The sequence below is a fragment of the Malania oleifera genome, chromosome 6 (assembly GCF_029873635.1).
Source record: "Malania oleifera isolate guangnan ecotype guangnan chromosome 6, ASM2987363v1, whole genome shotgun sequence".
NCBI classification, from domain to species: domain Eukaryota; kingdom Viridiplantae; phylum Streptophyta; class Magnoliopsida; order Santalales; family Ximeniaceae; genus Malania; species Malania oleifera.
Genome location: NC_080422.1, coordinates 93,353,130 through 93,371,029, shown reverse-complemented (window position 1 = coordinate 93,371,029; position 17,900 = coordinate 93,353,130). Strand labels below are relative to the sequence as shown.

General features: G+C 39.3%; 3 protein-coding genes across 3 annotated transcripts; 2 read left to right on the top strand and 1 right to left on the bottom strand.

Annotated features, from left to right (window-relative positions):
• Positions 1-2,062: 2,062 nt before the first annotated feature.
• On the top strand, positions 2,063-2,590 carry LOC131158713 (uncharacterized mitochondrial protein AtMg00860-like). Its single transcript, XM_058113574.1, has one exon. It carries the CDS (start codon positions 2,063-2,065, stop codon positions 2,588-2,590), a length of 528 nt encoding a protein of 175 aa, XP_057969557.1.
• Positions 2,591-5,301: 2,711 nt separating this feature from the next.
• Positions 5,302-11,156, top strand: LOC131158202 (uncharacterized). Its single transcript, XM_058112894.1, has 3 exons — positions 5,302-5,462; positions 6,768-7,819; positions 7,900-11,156. Exons 2-3 carry the CDS (start codon positions 6,851-6,853, stop codon positions 8,032-8,034), a joined length of 1,104 nt encoding a protein of 367 aa, XP_057968877.1. The 5' UTR covers positions 5,302-5,462; positions 6,768-6,850; the 3' UTR covers positions 8,035-11,156.
• Positions 10,620-10,860, bottom strand: LOC131158203 (uncharacterized). The gene is given in 2 exon segments (XM_058112895.1): positions 10,620-10,763; positions 10,765-10,860. Coding segments are annotated over 2 exon segments (240 nt in total).
• Positions 11,157-17,900: the final 6,744 nt, after the last annotated feature.

Sequence of the window (17,900 nt, the reverse complement as noted above, 5' to 3'; positions counted from 1 at the left end):
AGAAGCTACTCATCATCGTGACTCAATAGTTGGGAGCTCTCTCCGATGTTGTGAAGCGTCTTAGCAAGTAGAAATTCGACCAAGAAGGGCCAGGAGAGACATCGAGCCACGAGTTTGGGTACCAACCCCATGAGAGCTTCAATGGGGAGCAACACATTATAGAAAGAGTAGGTATTCAAACTAAAACGGTGAGAGTTGATTTTCCTAAATTCAATGGTTCGGATCCAGCAGGTTGGCTCTATAGGGTCAACAAAGGGTTCTGTTGGCCTCCTTCCACATGGAGGACAAGGCCTTGATTTGGTTTCAAGACTTGGAGAGGTCTGGTCTATTAACAAGTTGGGAGACATTCGAAAGAGCCTTGTATAACCGATTTGGGGTTGCTCCCTATGACGACCAGTTGGAGCAATTATCAAACCCAAAACAAACCTCTACTGTAACTTTGTTCAAGGAATAGTTCGAGGAATTATCCAATAGAGTCAAAGACTTTGATGAGGGCCATCGGCTCAGTTTGTTCATGGGGGGATTGAAGGAGGAGATCAAGTGGGCAGTGAAACTCTTAAACCCAATCAATGTGCATATGACATATGGCAGGCCCGGATACAAGAGGAAAACCTCTTAGCAACTAAGAGGTATATCATACGCAAGCACTCTACCCCCTCTCATCACCTGGCTGTGACCAATCCAGTAGCCAAACCCAACACCCAGGTCCCTCACCAGAACAGATAAAAGAAAAGAAAAGCAAGGGGTTATGTTTTAATTGTGATGCAAAATGGCATCCAAGGCATAAATGTGGGGCTGCTAAACTTTTCTTGTTAGAAGGAAATGAGCTCAACTGTTTGAATGAGAAGGAGGAACCCCCTGAGGTCATATGGCATGATTGTCTCAGAGAAGTAGGGGTGGAGTAACAATCAGGAGAGGACAAAGTGGAAATTACCCTACACGCCCTGACGGGATCCCCTCACTCTAAAACAATGAGAGTGGTTGGTTGCTTTAGGGTACAATCCTTTGTGATATTGGTAGACATAGGCAGCACTCACAACTTCATTGATCCAACTCTGGTCAGGAGACTTAAGTTAACCTTGGATAGTGGTGAGAAGGTGAAGGTGAAAGTAGCTAATGGAGAAGAGATACAGTGTGAGGGAAGATGTCCAACGGTGAGCTTTGTGGTGCAAGGGACTATATTTGAAGCTAATATGTACTCCCTGATTTTGGGGGGCTGTGATATTGTACTGGGAATTCAATGGCTCAGTATGCTGGGCGAAATCATGTCGAATTTTGTAGAGCTTACTATGAAGTTCTATCATAATGGCAAAATTGTTTGTTTAAGGACTCACTTCCCAGGGGTTAGTGGAGGAAGAAGTGGAGGGAGAATTCTCTCACTTGGAGAGGAAGGGAATCCTGCTACAATCGTTGGAAGGGATAAAAGAAAAGGCAATGGACAGCATCTCCCCACCTCTAACCTCCTTATTGGATGAATTTCAGCAAGTCTTTGCAGAGCCCAGGGGGTTACCGCCCATTAGGTCATGTGACCTTGGGATCACTCTTAAGGAGAGAACTTCTCCCATCAGTGTAAGACCCTATAGATACCCTTATTTTCAAAAGGAGGAGATAGAAAGGATTGTTCGCAAGCTATTGGAGTTAAGGACCATAAGACCGAGCCATAGTCCTTACTCCTCTCCTGTTTTGTTGGTAAGAAAAGCCGATGGCATGTGGAGAATGTGTGTGGACTATCGTGCTCTGAAACAGGTTACCATTAAGGATAAATTCCCTATGCCTGTGATTGAAGAGCTGCTGGACTGAGGTCTTCTCAAAACTGGATCTGAGATCCGAGTTCCATCTAATAAGGGTAAAGGCCGAGGACATCCCTAAGACCACTTTTTGGACACACGAAGGACACTATGAGTTCCTCGTGATGCCCTTTGGGCTGACCAATGCACCATCAACCTTCCAAGGCTTGATGAATGAGGTATTTCGACCACACCTTAGAAAATTCATTCTGGTTTTCTTTGACGACATTCTGGTGTATAAAAAATCCATGGAAGAACACCTCAAACACCTAAGAATGGCCCTACAAATTCTACTCGATCAACAACTGTTTGCCAAAAGAAGTAAATGCAAATTTGGCTGTCGAGAGGTGGAGTATCTAGGATATTTGGTATCGAGTAAGGGGGTGAGAGTAGATCCCTCCAAATTACAAGCTATGATTGATTGGACTTTACCTAAGACTCTCAAAGCTCTAAGAGGGTTCCTAGGTCTTACTAGGTATTATAGGAGATTTATTAAGGGGTATGGAGCCATAGCCACACCCCTGACCAGTTTACTTAAGAAAAATAGGTTCCACTGGAATGAGGAAGCTAAGAAGGCTTTTAGGGAATTAAAAGAGGCAGTGTCTACTCCCCCTATTCTAGCCCTACCAGACTTCACGAAGAAATTCACAATTGAATGTGATGCATCAGGCAAGGGGATTGGGGCAGTACTTATGCAACAAGGGCAGCCAATAGTATACTTCAGTCAAGCCTTGAAGGGCAGAGCCCTTCTCATGTCAACCTATGAGAAAGACTTGGTAGCTTTAGTGACAACAGTTAAGTAGTGGAGACCCTACATCTTAGGGCAACCATTCATTATCAAAACATATCAGTAGAGTTTAAAATTCATGTTGGAACAAAGAACAAGTACTCCAGTGCAGTAGAAGTGGATCACTAAACTACTGGGATATGATTTTATAGTACAGTATAAAAGGGGACAAGAGAATCGAGTAGCAGATGCTCTGTCAAGAAAAGGGTTAGAAGGTGACACTCTCAACCCAACAGACGATCATGCAACAAAGAATGAGGCAAGTATAATGGTTATTTCTTTCCCCACTCTTGGGTGGATGAAAGATTTAAAAGCCTCGTAAATTGATGACGCTGAAATACAATATATCCAGCAACAAATTCATTCGGGCACACCAGTAGAAGGGTTCACTCTGAAGGATGGGTTATTATTTTACAAAGGCAAGTTGTTTATAGGCCGAAACGAATAGGTCAAGCAACAAGTATTACAAACAGTTCATGGCAATGCAGTAGTAGGGCATGAAGGATATGAAAAAACAATTCAGAGAGCCAGAAGAGATTTCTATTGGCGTGGCATGAAGAGAGAAGTTAAGCAGTTCATCAAGGAATGCCCCATTTGTCAGCAAATGAAAGGGGAAAATACATACTTGGCGGGCTTACTACAGCCACTCCCCATCCTAGGAGAGGTGTGGACAGATCTCAGCATGGATTTCATAGAAGGTTTACCCCATTCACATGGGAAAGATGTCATTTTAGTGGTGGTGGACTGTCTCTCTAAATATGCTCATTTCCTACCACTAAGTTATCCATACGCAGCAAGTCAAGTAACACAGAGTTTCATGCAGAACATTTTCAAGTTACATGGCATGCCAAGATCAATTGTCTCTGATAGGGGAACCACATTTTTAAGTAAACTCTAGCAAGAACTCTTTAGTTTACAAGGAGTCCAACTGAAATTCAGCACGACTTACCACCCACACACCGACGGCCAAACAGAGGTGGTGAATAAGTGCTTGGAAGGATACCTTAGGTGTTTTGTGGGACACACGCCGAAAAATTGGGTGAAGCACTTACCATTAGTTGAATATTGGTACAATACATGTTACCACACCTCGACAAAAACTACCCCCTTCCAGATTGTGTATGGTGTACCCCCACCACACCTCCTCAGCTATATTCCGGGGACCACCAGGGTGGCGATGGTAGACGAGTACCTTAGGGATAGGGAGGTCACCCTAGATCTCCTTAAACATAACTTGCAACAAGCACAACAGTGAATGAAAAAGTATGCTAATCTAAAGAGAAGGGAACGAAAGTTTTTAGTGGGCGATTAGGTTTACCTTCGACTCCAACCTTACCGGCAAACAACCGTGGTAGTTCGGCGGAGCTTGAAGTTGTCACCGAGATTCTACGAACCCTTTTGGGTGGTTCAAAAAATCGGAGAAGTAGCATACTGACTTGAACTCCCAAAGGAAACCTAGATCCATCCGGTTTTTCATGTATCTTAGCTCAAGCCACATCTTGGGGCATCCGCTCGAGTAAACCCACGACTGCCCCCCACAGATTCCCATGGAATCCTCAGCCCAGAGCTGGAAGAGATCGTAGAATGGCGTATGAAAAAAAAGGGGAACCTTTTAGCAACTAAAATACTGGTTTGGTGGGAGGGACAGGAGAAGAAAGAGGCGACATGGGAGTGGTACCACATGATAAAGGAGAAATTACCTCACCTTGTGGGCAAGGTGCTCTGAAGGGGAGGTATTGTCATGAATAAGGTCGGAGACGACGAGCAGAGGGGAATCTGAGCAAATCGAGGGGCTCGAGCAAGGGAACTCGTCACCAGGGAACACAAATAGAAGGGCTCTGAGCTGATTTTCAGATAAAAGATGCCAAGCTGGTTAAGGAGCTCGGACGAGATGACTCGTTACAAGGGAGCTCGAACAGAGGGCTTGAAAGGCTTGGACGGAACAACTGATCGTAAGGGAGCTCAAACAGAGGGCTTGAGGGGCTCGGACGGAACAACTGGTCATAGGGGAGCTCAGACAGATGGTGCTGAGCTGGGGTTGTCAGAAAAGGTCGAACAAAGTGAGCGCGTGGGCAGGTCGGCCATTTACAGGTCGACTCTTCGCAGTTCGAGTCGTCGTGAGCCGAGGCGTGGATCACGTGGCAGTTGGGCTGGGTGCTGGGCCGAACTCCCTTAACGGCTCATTGTCGCTTATGTGTTAAGGGGCCAACTGTAGTAGAGCACATGGGAGTATTCCAGAGTAGTTAGTTAGAGTTTACTATGTATAAAGCTAAGGGTCAACGGGAATAGGGGGGAGTTAGAAAATTGGAATCAATTTGTTTTCTGTTTTTGGAGAGTAGCTCTCTCGAACCAGCCAACCTATTCTTCCTCATTTCAATTTCCTTTGTATGCATTGCACTATTAAATTCAGTTCATCTCTGTAATCTTGTTCACCTGCAAGTAATTAATTCAATCAAACATTACTATTCGCCTGAGTTCGTTACAAATTGTGTTGAGTTCATTACTATTTCGAGTGGGTTCATTACAGAGATATGATCTTTTAATTTCGAGAGTGAAACATCTAGTTTTGAGGGGGGAGTGAAAAGTCAATTGTGTCAATGCTATGGGCCATGCTTGTCCCATGGCTATGGGACCCTAAAACGACGCCGCAGGGCCCGCACTCCAAAAGACGACGTCGTCTAAATCATGCCCGCTCTATTTACGACCGACGGTCACAGCTCCCACGCTACCCAAGCTCACCGGCGACAGTTCAAGCTGTCTCTTTGCAAATAAATACTGAGACGAATATAGAGAGTGGAGTTGTAGAACACTGAACAGAGAGAAAGAAGAAGAATAATTGCAGGAAAAGCCTCTCCCTTCAAATCATGCTGGTCTCCAAGCAAAGCAGAGTAAGAATAAATCTGATTTTTAAAAATAATAATAACGACAATAATTAAATAAAAAACTCGGCTGGCTTGATTCCGTGAGCTTTATTTCTATATTAGTTCGCAATTTTAATGCTTTCGAATTTTTAAATCAATGCAATATATATCTTGGATGATTGTGAAGATGATTAAGGCTTCCAGAATGCCGGAATGGTCAGATCTCTTTCAATTGTTGTGCATTTCTAGAGCTTTCGTTTTTGGTAGGGTTGCAGGGCCTCCTTCAGTCTGTTTCTGCTGTGAAATTGTCCGTGAATCGGCTCCTGCTCCGTTTGGTTGCTGAGAAAACTGAAAGAAATTGAAGAGAAGCAAAATGGGTAGTGTTAGATTTCTGCTGCTTTAGTTACAAATAAGTAAATAAAGAGCTCAACCCTGTCTTGAAATGCAAAATGCGAGGTTTTCAGTTTTCCTCACCTTTTGATTTTACTGTCTTTCTTAGCGGAGTGTGAGTGTTCTAGAGTCTACGCATGCTCCTGGGCTTCTCACATACACTGAGTTACTGTTTGTGTTGAAGATTGTGTTTCTTGCTTTGGTTTGACGTTTGTTGATATAACGTTAGCTTATCAGTTCTGTTATTGAGATTTTATGGTCAGGTTTTGAGAATTTGATTATTGGCAAGCAGAAGGTTATGTTGCAACTGTGTTTGTCAGAGTCCACCTAGGGCTTCGTTTAGTGTCTTGCCTCTGCAATTGTATTGCTGTAACTACTGGCATCGATTTCTTGCTTGCCCAATTGTATTGCTATACCTACTGGTATTGACTGTAAGACGAGCCATTCTTTCTTCTTATTTTTTCTTTTCAATTTTCTCCCCCACTTTTTCTATGCAAATGTCTTTGATCATCATTTAGGATTAAGGAGGGAATAGTTGGGCCTCTTCAGTAATGGAAAACCGTTATTCTCCATTTCCAGTTTTCTAAAGAACTACAAAAATGCCTCTTTGTTTTCCCATCTTTGAGCTTTAGTGTAGAGAAGATGGAAAACAATAAAATGATGTTTTCCGATTTCCTATACAAATCTTGTAAACTGGCAAATAATGTGATATTTTTGTAATCCTTTAGAAAACTGAAAATGAAAAATACTAATTTTCTAGAACTGAACAGGCCATTCGGTGTTGTCTGGAATGGTTACATCAGTTTTTTGTTTCCCTGTTCAGTTTTAGTACTTAGCAGTTCCATGTTTATCCATATACATGTGTTTCTCTGCTTATTTATTTTGTTTGTAAATTGTTTTTTTGTGTTGTCACTGAAATTTTGTACCCGGCTAATTATGTAGGATTGCACAAGGAGTAGATAATCTCTTTTCAAGATGATTGAGTGAACCCCAGCATTGCATGGGCATTGAGCTCCATTTCTGGTATGGAGTACACTAATAAATTTCAGAATCCATGTCAGATAGAAGCCAAGAGATTACTTTTTGTGGTGGGGATAGTGGCTGTTACTCATTTGTTGTGTCAGTCCCTGATACTTCCGTATGGAGATGCCCTTCTGTCTCTAGTGCATGATTATGAGATTCCAACACGCAGTAAAGACAGTATAGCTGCTCGAGATTCTTCCACTAAGTCTGTGATGGTTAGTGACTCCATTCTTGTTCATGCTTCAGAACGGACTGATACTTCTATGTTTGTTGGGGTGGTGAAAGACGCTGGAAATTCTAATTCCGAGGATGAGATTAGGCATGATAATGGACCAAATGTGGCGGAAAGGTACATTAATAACGAGTTTGCATCAGATGTTAGAGACCCAAAAAATGTGGTTGATGTAGTTGAGAAAGGAAATTTATATAATGATTCTCAATCTGAAAGAGACATGGAAAAGAGTTCTGCACTGGAGGAGATAGTTAAAAATCAAGATAACGTATCTATCCTGGAAAAGGTCAATGAAACTAGAGATGGGTTCTTTCTAGAGCAGATTGTCAAGTCTAATCATAATATTTCAGAAGAAATTATTTTAGAAGCAGATCCAAGTCTGACTTCAAATCAGTTTGGGAAAATGATGACTGCTTTTGAATCCCCTCCACTTGGATTGGCTCTAGAGACTCCTCTAATTAACACCACTTCTCTGAAAAATTCCACAACTGAGAGAACTTCTATTAGTTCTGCCCCTCATTTCAGATTTTATGTTGGGGAACAAGCGAAAGTACTTGCACCGGGTGAAAATGAAAATCTTGCACTGGTGGAAAATGACCTTGACACTCCAAACAATAATACCGCACAAAGCAATAGCTCGAAGAAGAAGATGAGGTGTCCGATGCCGCCAAAATCAATAACATCAATACATGAAATGAATCGTATTTTAGTTCGGAACCGGATTACTTCTCGTTCAATGGTATGGCTGTTAAGAACCAAATGTTTCTCTATATGCTTCATATTATAGAGCAATATTTAAAATGAGTAACTGCATTGTAGAGACCACGATGGTCCTCCGCACGTGACCGGGAAATTCTAGCTGCAAAGTTGCAGATTGTGAATGCTTGTACTGAAAAGAATGATGGAGAACTTTATGCTCCTCTATTTCGAAATGTTTCCATGTTTAGAAGGTAAGCATATTGCTACTTTCTTCAATAAATACATTTAAATTTAAAATTATTTCTACTTTTTTTTATACACGATTTTTTGATCCAAGAAAGTTTTTGTTGAGAATATCTCAAATTCTTATACTGCGCAGAGCCCATTGAGGGGAAGGGCCCAATGTGTTTCACTTATTATGTTGTTACTTTCTTGAGGTTTCTTTGATATGGGGATAGAGTGTTAGGACCAGGGGAGTCCTCATGGGTGGACTTGATATACATGGGTGAGCACCAACTTGATCCAAAAGCTTAAGTCATTAGGCCTTAGGCCCAATCATGTATATAAACCCCCATTAGCCACTCAACTTTTCCAATGTGAGACAATCTGACAAGTGGAATTCTCAACATAGAGCCTTCACAATATGGATGTCAATTCCATAAGTCCATGGGTCATGTGTGTGTTATGTATATGTCATATTCAAAATGGTAGATAATTTCGTTTTTTGCATGAGGTTGGGTGTATTTGAAACTAGGGTTTGAGCATTTGTGTAACTGTAATCTTCACTGTTAGTGAACATTCTCTCCTCCTTTAGTCTTAAAATCAAAACAATATAAATCTTGGTGCTTGCACAATGTTGTCATTCTTTGTTTTGTTTATATTCTTTATTGTTGGTTTTTTTTTTTTGTGTGAACAGTTTTGTTATGATTGTATTGGCATATTGCTTTCGACTAACAAAACCAGCTTTCTTTCCACGAACAGTGCAGGATGATGTTTAGTTTGAGCAGCAGCTTGAAATGATAGGGAACAAAGTAGTGTACAAATGAGGAAACTCTGTCTTCAGAAAATCACCTCTAAGCCCCTAACTTTACACTGCAGCATTTGGTTCAAATAATGGAGCAAATTACTATGACTGCTAAAAAATACTTGGACAATGGTACATGTATGACAAATTGTTGCATATTGTGGAGTTCATATGCTGGGTATGTTTTCTGAAGTTGTTAAAAATAAATGACATGATATTGAAAATCATAATCCTCTGTGTCAATAGTCAGCAATAACTTGTGAAAATATGAAATCAAAATACCTTTTCATATCATATCTGAATCTTTGTTTTCCGGTTGTGAGCTTGAATTTCTTGTTTCCATGATAGGAAACATATATAACTCACTCTTGTTATGCACTTACAAACTGCTCTACTATGGGGTGTTATTTCCTTTCGGAAGTCAATATGCATGTCATGTCATCAGATTATTGCAACCAATAAGCTGTGTAGTTGAACTTCCTTGGTGTCAGGATAAGGCTACAAATGTCCACTGGCACAATTAGTTGGTAGTCATTGCTTTTAGAAATTGGTTCTATTATTATGCTCAGATTGAAGAATAGACAAATTATTTGTTGGAGCAGATTGTGTTTCCTTACAATTTTCCTACTTCACATATAATATATTTGACTCCGGATTGTCTTCTCTCAATGCTTTAAATTAGTTCATGGATATGCTCCAGTTTTCTGTATTAGGATTAAGACTGCCTGTTATGCATCTCCCCTAAAAGTGGGAAAAGCTTGTCATTTTTGACCTCTCATTTGGTTTCATATGTAGGAGTTATGAACTCATGGAGCGCACACTCAAAATCTATATCTACAAAGATGGGGAAAAACCCATCTTTCATCAACCAATACTCAAGGGATTATATGCCTCAGAGGGGTGGTTTATGAAACTAATGAAGGGAAATAAACGTTTTGTTGTTAAGGACCCCCGAAAGGCTCACCTATTTTACATGCCATTTAGTTCACGGATGCTGGAGTACAGCCTATATGTACGTAATTCTCACAATCGGTCAAATCTGCGTGAATATTTGAAGCGGTACTCAGAAAAGATTGCAGCAAAATATCCCTTCTGGAACAGAACTGGTGGGGCAGATCATTTTCTTGTTGCCTGCCATGACTGGGTAAGCTCCTTATGCTTCTTTCTTCTGCTTACTTTTTCGTCAACTGTTCTCCTCTGTTTATTATGTTAGGGCATGGAGGTTGCTTTAGTCATTTCAGTGGGAAACTGGAGTATTGGTAGTAATTCAAAGTCTTTTTAAGTTCTTGAATAACTTATTTGACACATTGACACTATACCTCCTAAAGTTTACTGCTTTCACCCCAGGTTGAAGTTAGTTTTCTCTTACTGGGTTAATTCAAACACTCATAGTGTAGCAATTACCCTAATTTCACTGAATTAATGTTTAGGCTCCATATGAAACAAGGCATCATATGGAACACTGCATCAAGGCACTGTGCAATGCTGATGTAACTACCGGATTCAAAATAGGGAGGGATGTGTCGCTTCCAGAAACATATGTCCGATCTGCAAGAAATCCTCTTAGAGATCTTGGAGGAAAACCTCCTCATGAGAGACACATCCTAGCCTTCTTTGCTGGACACATGCATGGCTATTTACGTCCAATATTGCGTAAGTACTGGGAAAACAAGGACCCTGATATGAAGATCTTTGGTCCAATGCCTCCCGGTGTTGCAAGCAAAATGAATTACATTCGGTACATGAAGAGCAGCAAGTACTGTATCTGCCCCAAGGGTTATGAGGTGAACAGCCCTCGAGTTGTTGAAGCCATTTTTTATGAGTGTGTTCCTGTGATTATATCTGACAACTTTGTACCACCGTTTTTTGGTGTGTTGGATTGGGGAGGCTTCTCGGTGTTAGTTGCAGAGAAAGACATTCCGAACTTAAAGAACATACTCCTTTTAATAACTGAGGAAAAATATCTGGAAATGCAGCTTGGGGTGAAGAAGGTTCAGCAGCACTTTCTCTGGCATGCTAAGCCTATGAAGTATGATCTTTTCCACATGACCCTCCATTCTATTTGGTACAACAGGGTTTTTCAGACAAAACTTAGATGAGAATGTTGTGATTTGAGTTTCAAACTGGGATCAGATGTACAGACAAAAAAAAAAAAGAAAAAAAGAAAAAATGAAGGAGAATGTTGAAAACATGGAAGCTTCCATCCGGAGAAATATTTCGTAAAAATACCCTCCCCACCCCCCTCCTCCTCCTCCTCCTCCTCCTCCGGATCTCTATGTATGTGTACCTTGCAACAATGTATATTTGTAAGAAAAAAACGATTGTGGTTTCTAGTCGTTGATTTTTTTTTAAATTTCTTTTTCTTTCATATATTTTAATAGGTATAATATATCTTTTTTTTTTATTGGTAAATTATAAATTATATTGATCAAAAGGAATATGTAGAGAAAACTCTGAACATATACCGAGCAGGGAGGCCAAAGCTCCTAATCAAAACTAGGAAGAACCTAGAAGCAAGTACAATCAAACCTTGGCATACCCAGGACACAAAGGCTTAACAAGTACAAAACTAGGAAAAAATCTCGTAATGTAACGGTAACGGGTGTAACAAGAAGCGGGAGTAGCGGATGTTACATAACGGGAAGTGGGTGTAACGGCCGAGAATTTTTTTGAAACACACACAACCTTGTGCATATTAGCGTACTGTCATGCTTTAAGCTTTTAGCCATTCATAAAAAGAATTTTAGTGTATTTTGGATCCTTTAGTTCGAGTAACTAAGTTATTTAGTAAGGGTAACAAATTTACATTTATTTTAAACCACCATTGATAGAAAATTACACGTGTGTGCATATTTATACTTCTCATTGTTCTTATTTGTGATAAATTCTTATGTGTGCTAAATTAATTGATAAAACAAAATACATTATACACTCCATTAATCTATTAGACACATAAGACATACGAATAATATAAATATAAAATAACTAGAAAAGAAAGAAGGTTGAAGTTGAAAAATAAAGAACATAAATATCACATTATTAATATTATAAAAAAAATATATATATTTTCCTCACAAGTTAGTATTTTGAAATTGTTAATTAATGCATCTATTATGAATATATAAAGAAATAGTAAAATTTGTATCATTGTCACCCTCATTATAATCTTTTCTCCCTCTTGCGACTTGGTATATTGAGAATGATTTATGAACGAGAGAGAAAAAGTGAGAAGAAAAAGTAAAACATAAAATATTTTTTTGGTGTAACAGTCCTGTAGCGGTTACGTAACGGCTGTAGCGGCCTTTACGTAGCGGTCGTGGTTCGTAACAGTCGCTATGACCGTGATTTTTCTTCCCACCGATTTCACGGTGTGTAACGGTATTAGTAACCCAAAACACCGTTATGTAAGCCGTTACGTAACGGTCACAACCTTTATTTAAAACCATGCCCCTTATTCCTATTCTTACTTTCCACAGGATGAACAGTTCAACCTTGTACCATATCAAACCCTTGATTTATGCCACTAACCGCAGTCACAAGGGGCGCATCTCCTTTATCCTTAATCTTTTCCAGTACAACCTTACCTTCCAAAGAGGGAGGATCTTTGCTAAAGTCTTCACCACCATGATTTTGCGAATCAGTAATGGAAACTTTACCTTTATCCTTACTCTTTCCAATTTCATCTTTACCTTGCTTAGAGGAAGAATCTATGGTAGAGTTCGCAGCAGTGCACCCAATAGAACACTTACTTTTTGGAACGTACTGCAGTGCATCTTTCCTTGGCGTTCAAATGCAAACTTGTGTCCTTTGCAGGTGCTTTTGCATCTGCCTTAGAAGTACCAGGGATGCCTGCATCATTGCCAGATTGTATACCCTTAACTATAGCATGTTCAGTGACAACAGGTTCAATGGTCTTCTTTCCTTGGACATCACCCGGGCAAGCTTTCCTAGCTTCCATCTGTTCCTTCTCCTTCTTGGTTTTACAATTTCTTTTAGCATGACCAAGGGTTTTATAGTAACAACAGAACTTAGGAACATTTTCATAAACAATCTCCTGGGTGAATGAACGATCATTAGAGAGTCTAACCTTGATACTCTTCTGCAGGTCCTTTGAAACATCAACCTCAACCAAAACCCTCGCATATGAAGGCATTTCCCTATTAGTGGTAAGTTTATCTGCATACACAGGCGTACCCACAACAGAGCTAATTTTACCCAAAGCCTTCAAAGACCAAAGTTCAAGGGGGAGATTTCTCAACTGAATCCAAACTGGGAGAATGCTCAGACTCTCCATATCAAACTGAAACAAGTCTGGCATCCCTTTAAGCAACAGAGGACGGCCAAATGCAAGGTAAGGGCCCCCCTGTAAGCACTATGTCCTCTTCATTACAAAATTTAAAGATAATCCAATCACTCACATGGTGGAGAACTTCAACCTTTGCATGCCAAGATTCAATAATTAGGTTGAGGGCGGCTTTTCCTGGAAATTTACCTGCAAAAAATCCCACCAAGCTGTGTTCCCACTCCCTCTTTGTATTGTCCAAGTCTTCATCATCAATTTGAGCTTCTTTACCAACAGTAGCAAATTTAGGAACAACACCACAATTCTGTTGGTGCCTATTTTTTGCAAATAAATCCGCCCAAGAGACCTTGTTCCCCTTCATGAAGAACTCCTTTTCACCTTCATTTGTGGCATTTTGACAAACACCCAAATTACTGACACCTGCCAAGTCCTTACCATCTTTTGGCCGAACACCTGAAGGGTGCTTAGTAGAATTAATACTAACCCCTGCATTGCCCTTAGCATTCTTTGGATTCACCCTAGTAGCACCCTTTGCAGCATTTAATCGAACACCTGGTGCGCTAGTAGCAAGAGACTCAACAGTGCCACTGTTACCTTCAGCAATTCCCTTTGTGTCGTTCTGTCGAGCTTTTGGTGCACAGGTAACTCTGGTAGTGTTGATTTTCTCAGTGCTAACAGCAGCAGCCTCACCACTGTGACCAACCAACGTTTTACTGCAAATTTCTTTCAAACCCAAAGCATTCTGTTTTCCAAGATTCTGGCGAGCCTGAGTTTCATCATCACAATCTGGGTCATCGAAAGAGTCTTCTGTACCCTGCGTTGCAGATGCTGCACCCTTTGCAGCATTTGGACGAACGACTGGCACCCAAACCTTTTTACTCGAGTGAACTTTGAATCCCAGTTCCTTAGTGTCATTTTGTCGAACACCTGGTGCATGCACACCTGAAGTACACGCACCAGACCGAACTGAAACAGCACCAACACCAACGGAATTTTCCTTCCCAACGGGTAGATCCCCTTCAGAATCTTCAGATTCACAATCAGTGGACGTACCTTCCATTTGTTCTTCATCATTTCCATCCAGATCATCAGAGGACGAAAACCCTGGGTTCTGTTCACAATCTCCATCTGATTCATTTTCAGTTTCATATTCAGAAGTAGCTTCTTCACTGCGAGACTTGGAATCTACCTCCTCCAACTTCGATTTGCAACAGGAAGCAGTATTACCCACTCCCGTAGCCTTCTGCAAATTTAAATCTGAATTTACCTTCTGCAGTTTCAGATCTGAAATATCCTTAGCCTTTGAGACGATTTGAGAAATGCAAACTGGATTTACAATCCCAGTGACTCTTTCTTCATCTTCAGAATCATCGGAGGAAGTTTCCTTCTCATTCAAAGGTGAAAATCAGTTGACGACTGCGGAGAGTCTCCCAACCTCCTTACAAATCTGTTGATCAAGTCATAAAGTTGCTTCAAAAATTTTTTGGTGGGATCCTTTGAAAATACAACCAACATGCACAAAAAGGCATTAACATGTAAACAAGAGGCAGGTGTATTGCTGAGGACTAAACATTTATCTTGTTTTTGTTTTAGGTACTAAATTTTTAACCCTTTTTTGTATTAGGGCCTAAAATTTCACCAATGATTTTCTGCGACTAGTTGACTAAAGAAAAAGAAAAGGTTCAATACCTGAAATAGGATAGAATTAAAGTTTTAAAATCATTCATGTAGTTGCTTCTTCTTGATGTGTTTAGGTCTCTGTTACCGTGTGATGACAGTCCCATGCACTGCAACAGATTTGAACTTTAATAGCTCTAATAGGGAAAGAAAATCAGAACTCAAATAAAAACAGGGTAAAAGTTCAGTGCCCATAGGTGTAACTAGTGCATATATTTCGTTAATTTGTCTTTCCTTTTTGATATTCAAGTCAAATCAAGCTGGATATGTACTGTATTAAACACTAAAGGCAAGGGTATCAAATAACCATTTACAAGACTAATTATATAATTTATATATATATATATTTAGAGAGAAACTGCATGGTGTTCAGGTGTATGTGACTTGCTATAACTGATATGAAAGGATTGGTATGAGATAGAACTTAGGTTGCTTGGCATAGGTGTTCTAGAATTCAGCTTGATTTCATCTCTGTTTTCCATGTTTATCCTAGGCTGTCTTATTAGGCCTCTTGAGTTTTGTGGAACACAGGTCTTTTTCTCAACATCTTGGCCTTTTCTCATCAATGGATGATTATCAGCTGCCAATTCATTCATTTTATCAATGAGCTCTTAGCTTTGCAACATTTATGCACATAAATACCTTAAAAATATAGATGTTGATCCTGGCTAGCTCTCATACCTTGAAGTTACTTAGTTATTGATATTTGATGGTTGGCATATATATCATTTGGTTGCATTTGAGCCCTATGTTTTTACTGCAGAGGATACTGTTCTCAGATTCCTATAGATCATTATTCTCCCTTCTTCTTTACCTGAAGTCTTGCAGTATGCATGTACATTTTTTATTCTTGAATGAAGTGACCAAAAAACTATTTTGACAGTCCATTTCAATTCATTTGTTGGCTTCTATTGAGTTATGACTCATATTGGGGTTTTTTATATGGGGCTATATATATATATTGTAGCCAAGGTTTGAAACGAAAGGGCAGTTTTTGTTTGATGATGGTGGAAATTGCGCAGGGGCTCCATGAACGTAGGCACATTGCCAAACCTCATAAATTCATTGTTCTTCTCTCTTTTAATTTTCTCTATTTTTCATAATTGCTATGTGTGTGTGCATAACCTTTGTGTGTCATTGAACAACAGCTTCAGTTTATATTGTTGAATTAATTGAGGGATGATTCCTTGTTTTCAACTGTCATAGTAGTCATATAATGACACTTCTTTAATGCTTTTGCCCCCAAGGATGTTTGTCAAAATTATGCTGTTTATTTCTAATTTCCTAGCTACCTCTGATCTACTATCTTGCAGTTGCTTCATCTCTCTTCAAAGAGGCTGAAGATCCCATTATTTGGTCTGAGACTTGCCCTGAGAATGGGTTGGCCTGTTGGGGTTGTCTCTAGTTACATCAGATGCACTCAAGTTTGAGTTCACTGGTAAATGGGAGTATATTTTATACCAATTAGAGTGCAAATGATCTCTGTTTCCATGGCAAACATTGATATCCTCCTTCAATTGTATATTCTAAAGTATATGTTTTTGTATGTTCTACTTGGTTTTGTTTGACATTTGTGCAAGTGCTTGTTTTGGCCTCTTTAGCATTATACATGGAGTGCCTGCAACTTTGTGTATGTAGTTCTTGGGGGGCTCCTGTCAAGGATGAAGATTCCTGGATTGCTACAAGGGGTAAGGTGCCAATCTAATTTGATCTCCATTTAGCCATGTATTTTGAAAATTGAATTTTATGAAAATATTGATAAATACGTGTTATTTTTTTTTTGGTTATGACCATCCTATGGTTTTCATCAGGGATTCAATTGATTTTTGTGGAGTTCAAAAAGTATTCCACTGAAGCTGTGCTTGATTCTGATCAATCTTTTGTTTGGTAATTGTGAATGTATGGCTTTTAGCTTTAGACAAAATAGAATTTGGGCAAGATATCATGAAATAATCATGCAGAAAATTTCCTTCTCTTCATTGAGATGGTTAAAATTCTCTCTTCAATTGATACGCAGTGAGACTGGAATGTGTTGCTTCCGTGGTGTGTTTTGTGGATATAATTTCCAATTTGTTTTAACAAAGTTCTTCCTCAGTGTGTATAAAATCTTTGGTTGATCATATTTTGTGGCTTGTCTATTGAGCTCTTAAAATGATTTATGCCAAGTCTAGATGACTTGATTATGGAAATTCTTTGATATTTGTGCAGCTCCAGTATGAGTGTCGTTCCTTTTTCCTGTATCATTTTATCAAGTTCCTTTTTGTGTGGATGCAGTTCACTTTATTCCTTTTTCCTGTATCATTTTATCAAGTTCCTTTTTGTGTGGATGCAGTTCACTTTAGTGGTAACTAGTTTTCCTCTTTTTTTTTTTTATTCTTTGAATTTCTGTTTTCCTGGTACTGTTTTCTTTATTCAGTCTTGTCAATATGCCTAATGAATCATATTTTTACTTGTGTTCATTTAAGTTCTGCTCTTCAGGAATGGAAAGCATACACTGCCCAACTCAATTATTTACTTGGTAATTCCAGGTCAGTGGAGATCTCCTTCTCTCAAGTAAATTTGGTTTCATTTTGTACGCTTGGCAACTGGTATAGCCATTTAAATTGTGATCGCTAATTTATGAAGCCTTTTTGTCAATCACAATACCTTGGGGCATGTGCAGTTGCTGAAAGCAGTATTTATTTTTCATTTCCAGATTTCCAAACAGTTATGAAGATGACACCTTGTCTTCTAATTTTCCAAAATTTATAGGAAATCTTAAAAACAATAAAACTACAATTTTTGATATGGACATTTTTGTAACATTTGAAAAACTGAAAATAAGACTCTTCTCTGCAAGTGAATAAAGCCTTATTTTGCCAACGCTAAGGCTCTGCTTACCTGAAGAATTATTTTCCATATCCAGTTTTCCAAGTACAAAAATGCCGCCTTATTTTCGTTTTTCCAAATTTGTATAAAACAGTTAGAAAATATCTTTTTATTGTTTTCTAGATTTCCTACATATATCTTGGAAAATTGAAAAATAAGTTGGCGTTTGTAATTATTTAAAAATTTTGAAATATGAGAATTATTATTATTATTATTATTCATGACGCCCTAGGAGATTATTTCCAAGGA

Coding starts and splice junctions, on each gene's coding strand:
- LOC131158202 (XM_058112894.1), top strand. CDS start 6,851: ATGGAGTACACTAATAAATTTCAGAATCCATGTCAGATAGAAGCCAAG. Junction 7,820..7,899: donor GGATTACTTCTCGTTCAATG/GTATGGCTGTTA, acceptor ACTGCATTGTAG/AGACCACGATGGTCCTCCGC.
- LOC131158713 (XM_058113574.1), top strand. CDS start 2,063: ATGGCCCTACAAATTCTACTCGATCAACAACTGTTTGCCAAAAGAAGT.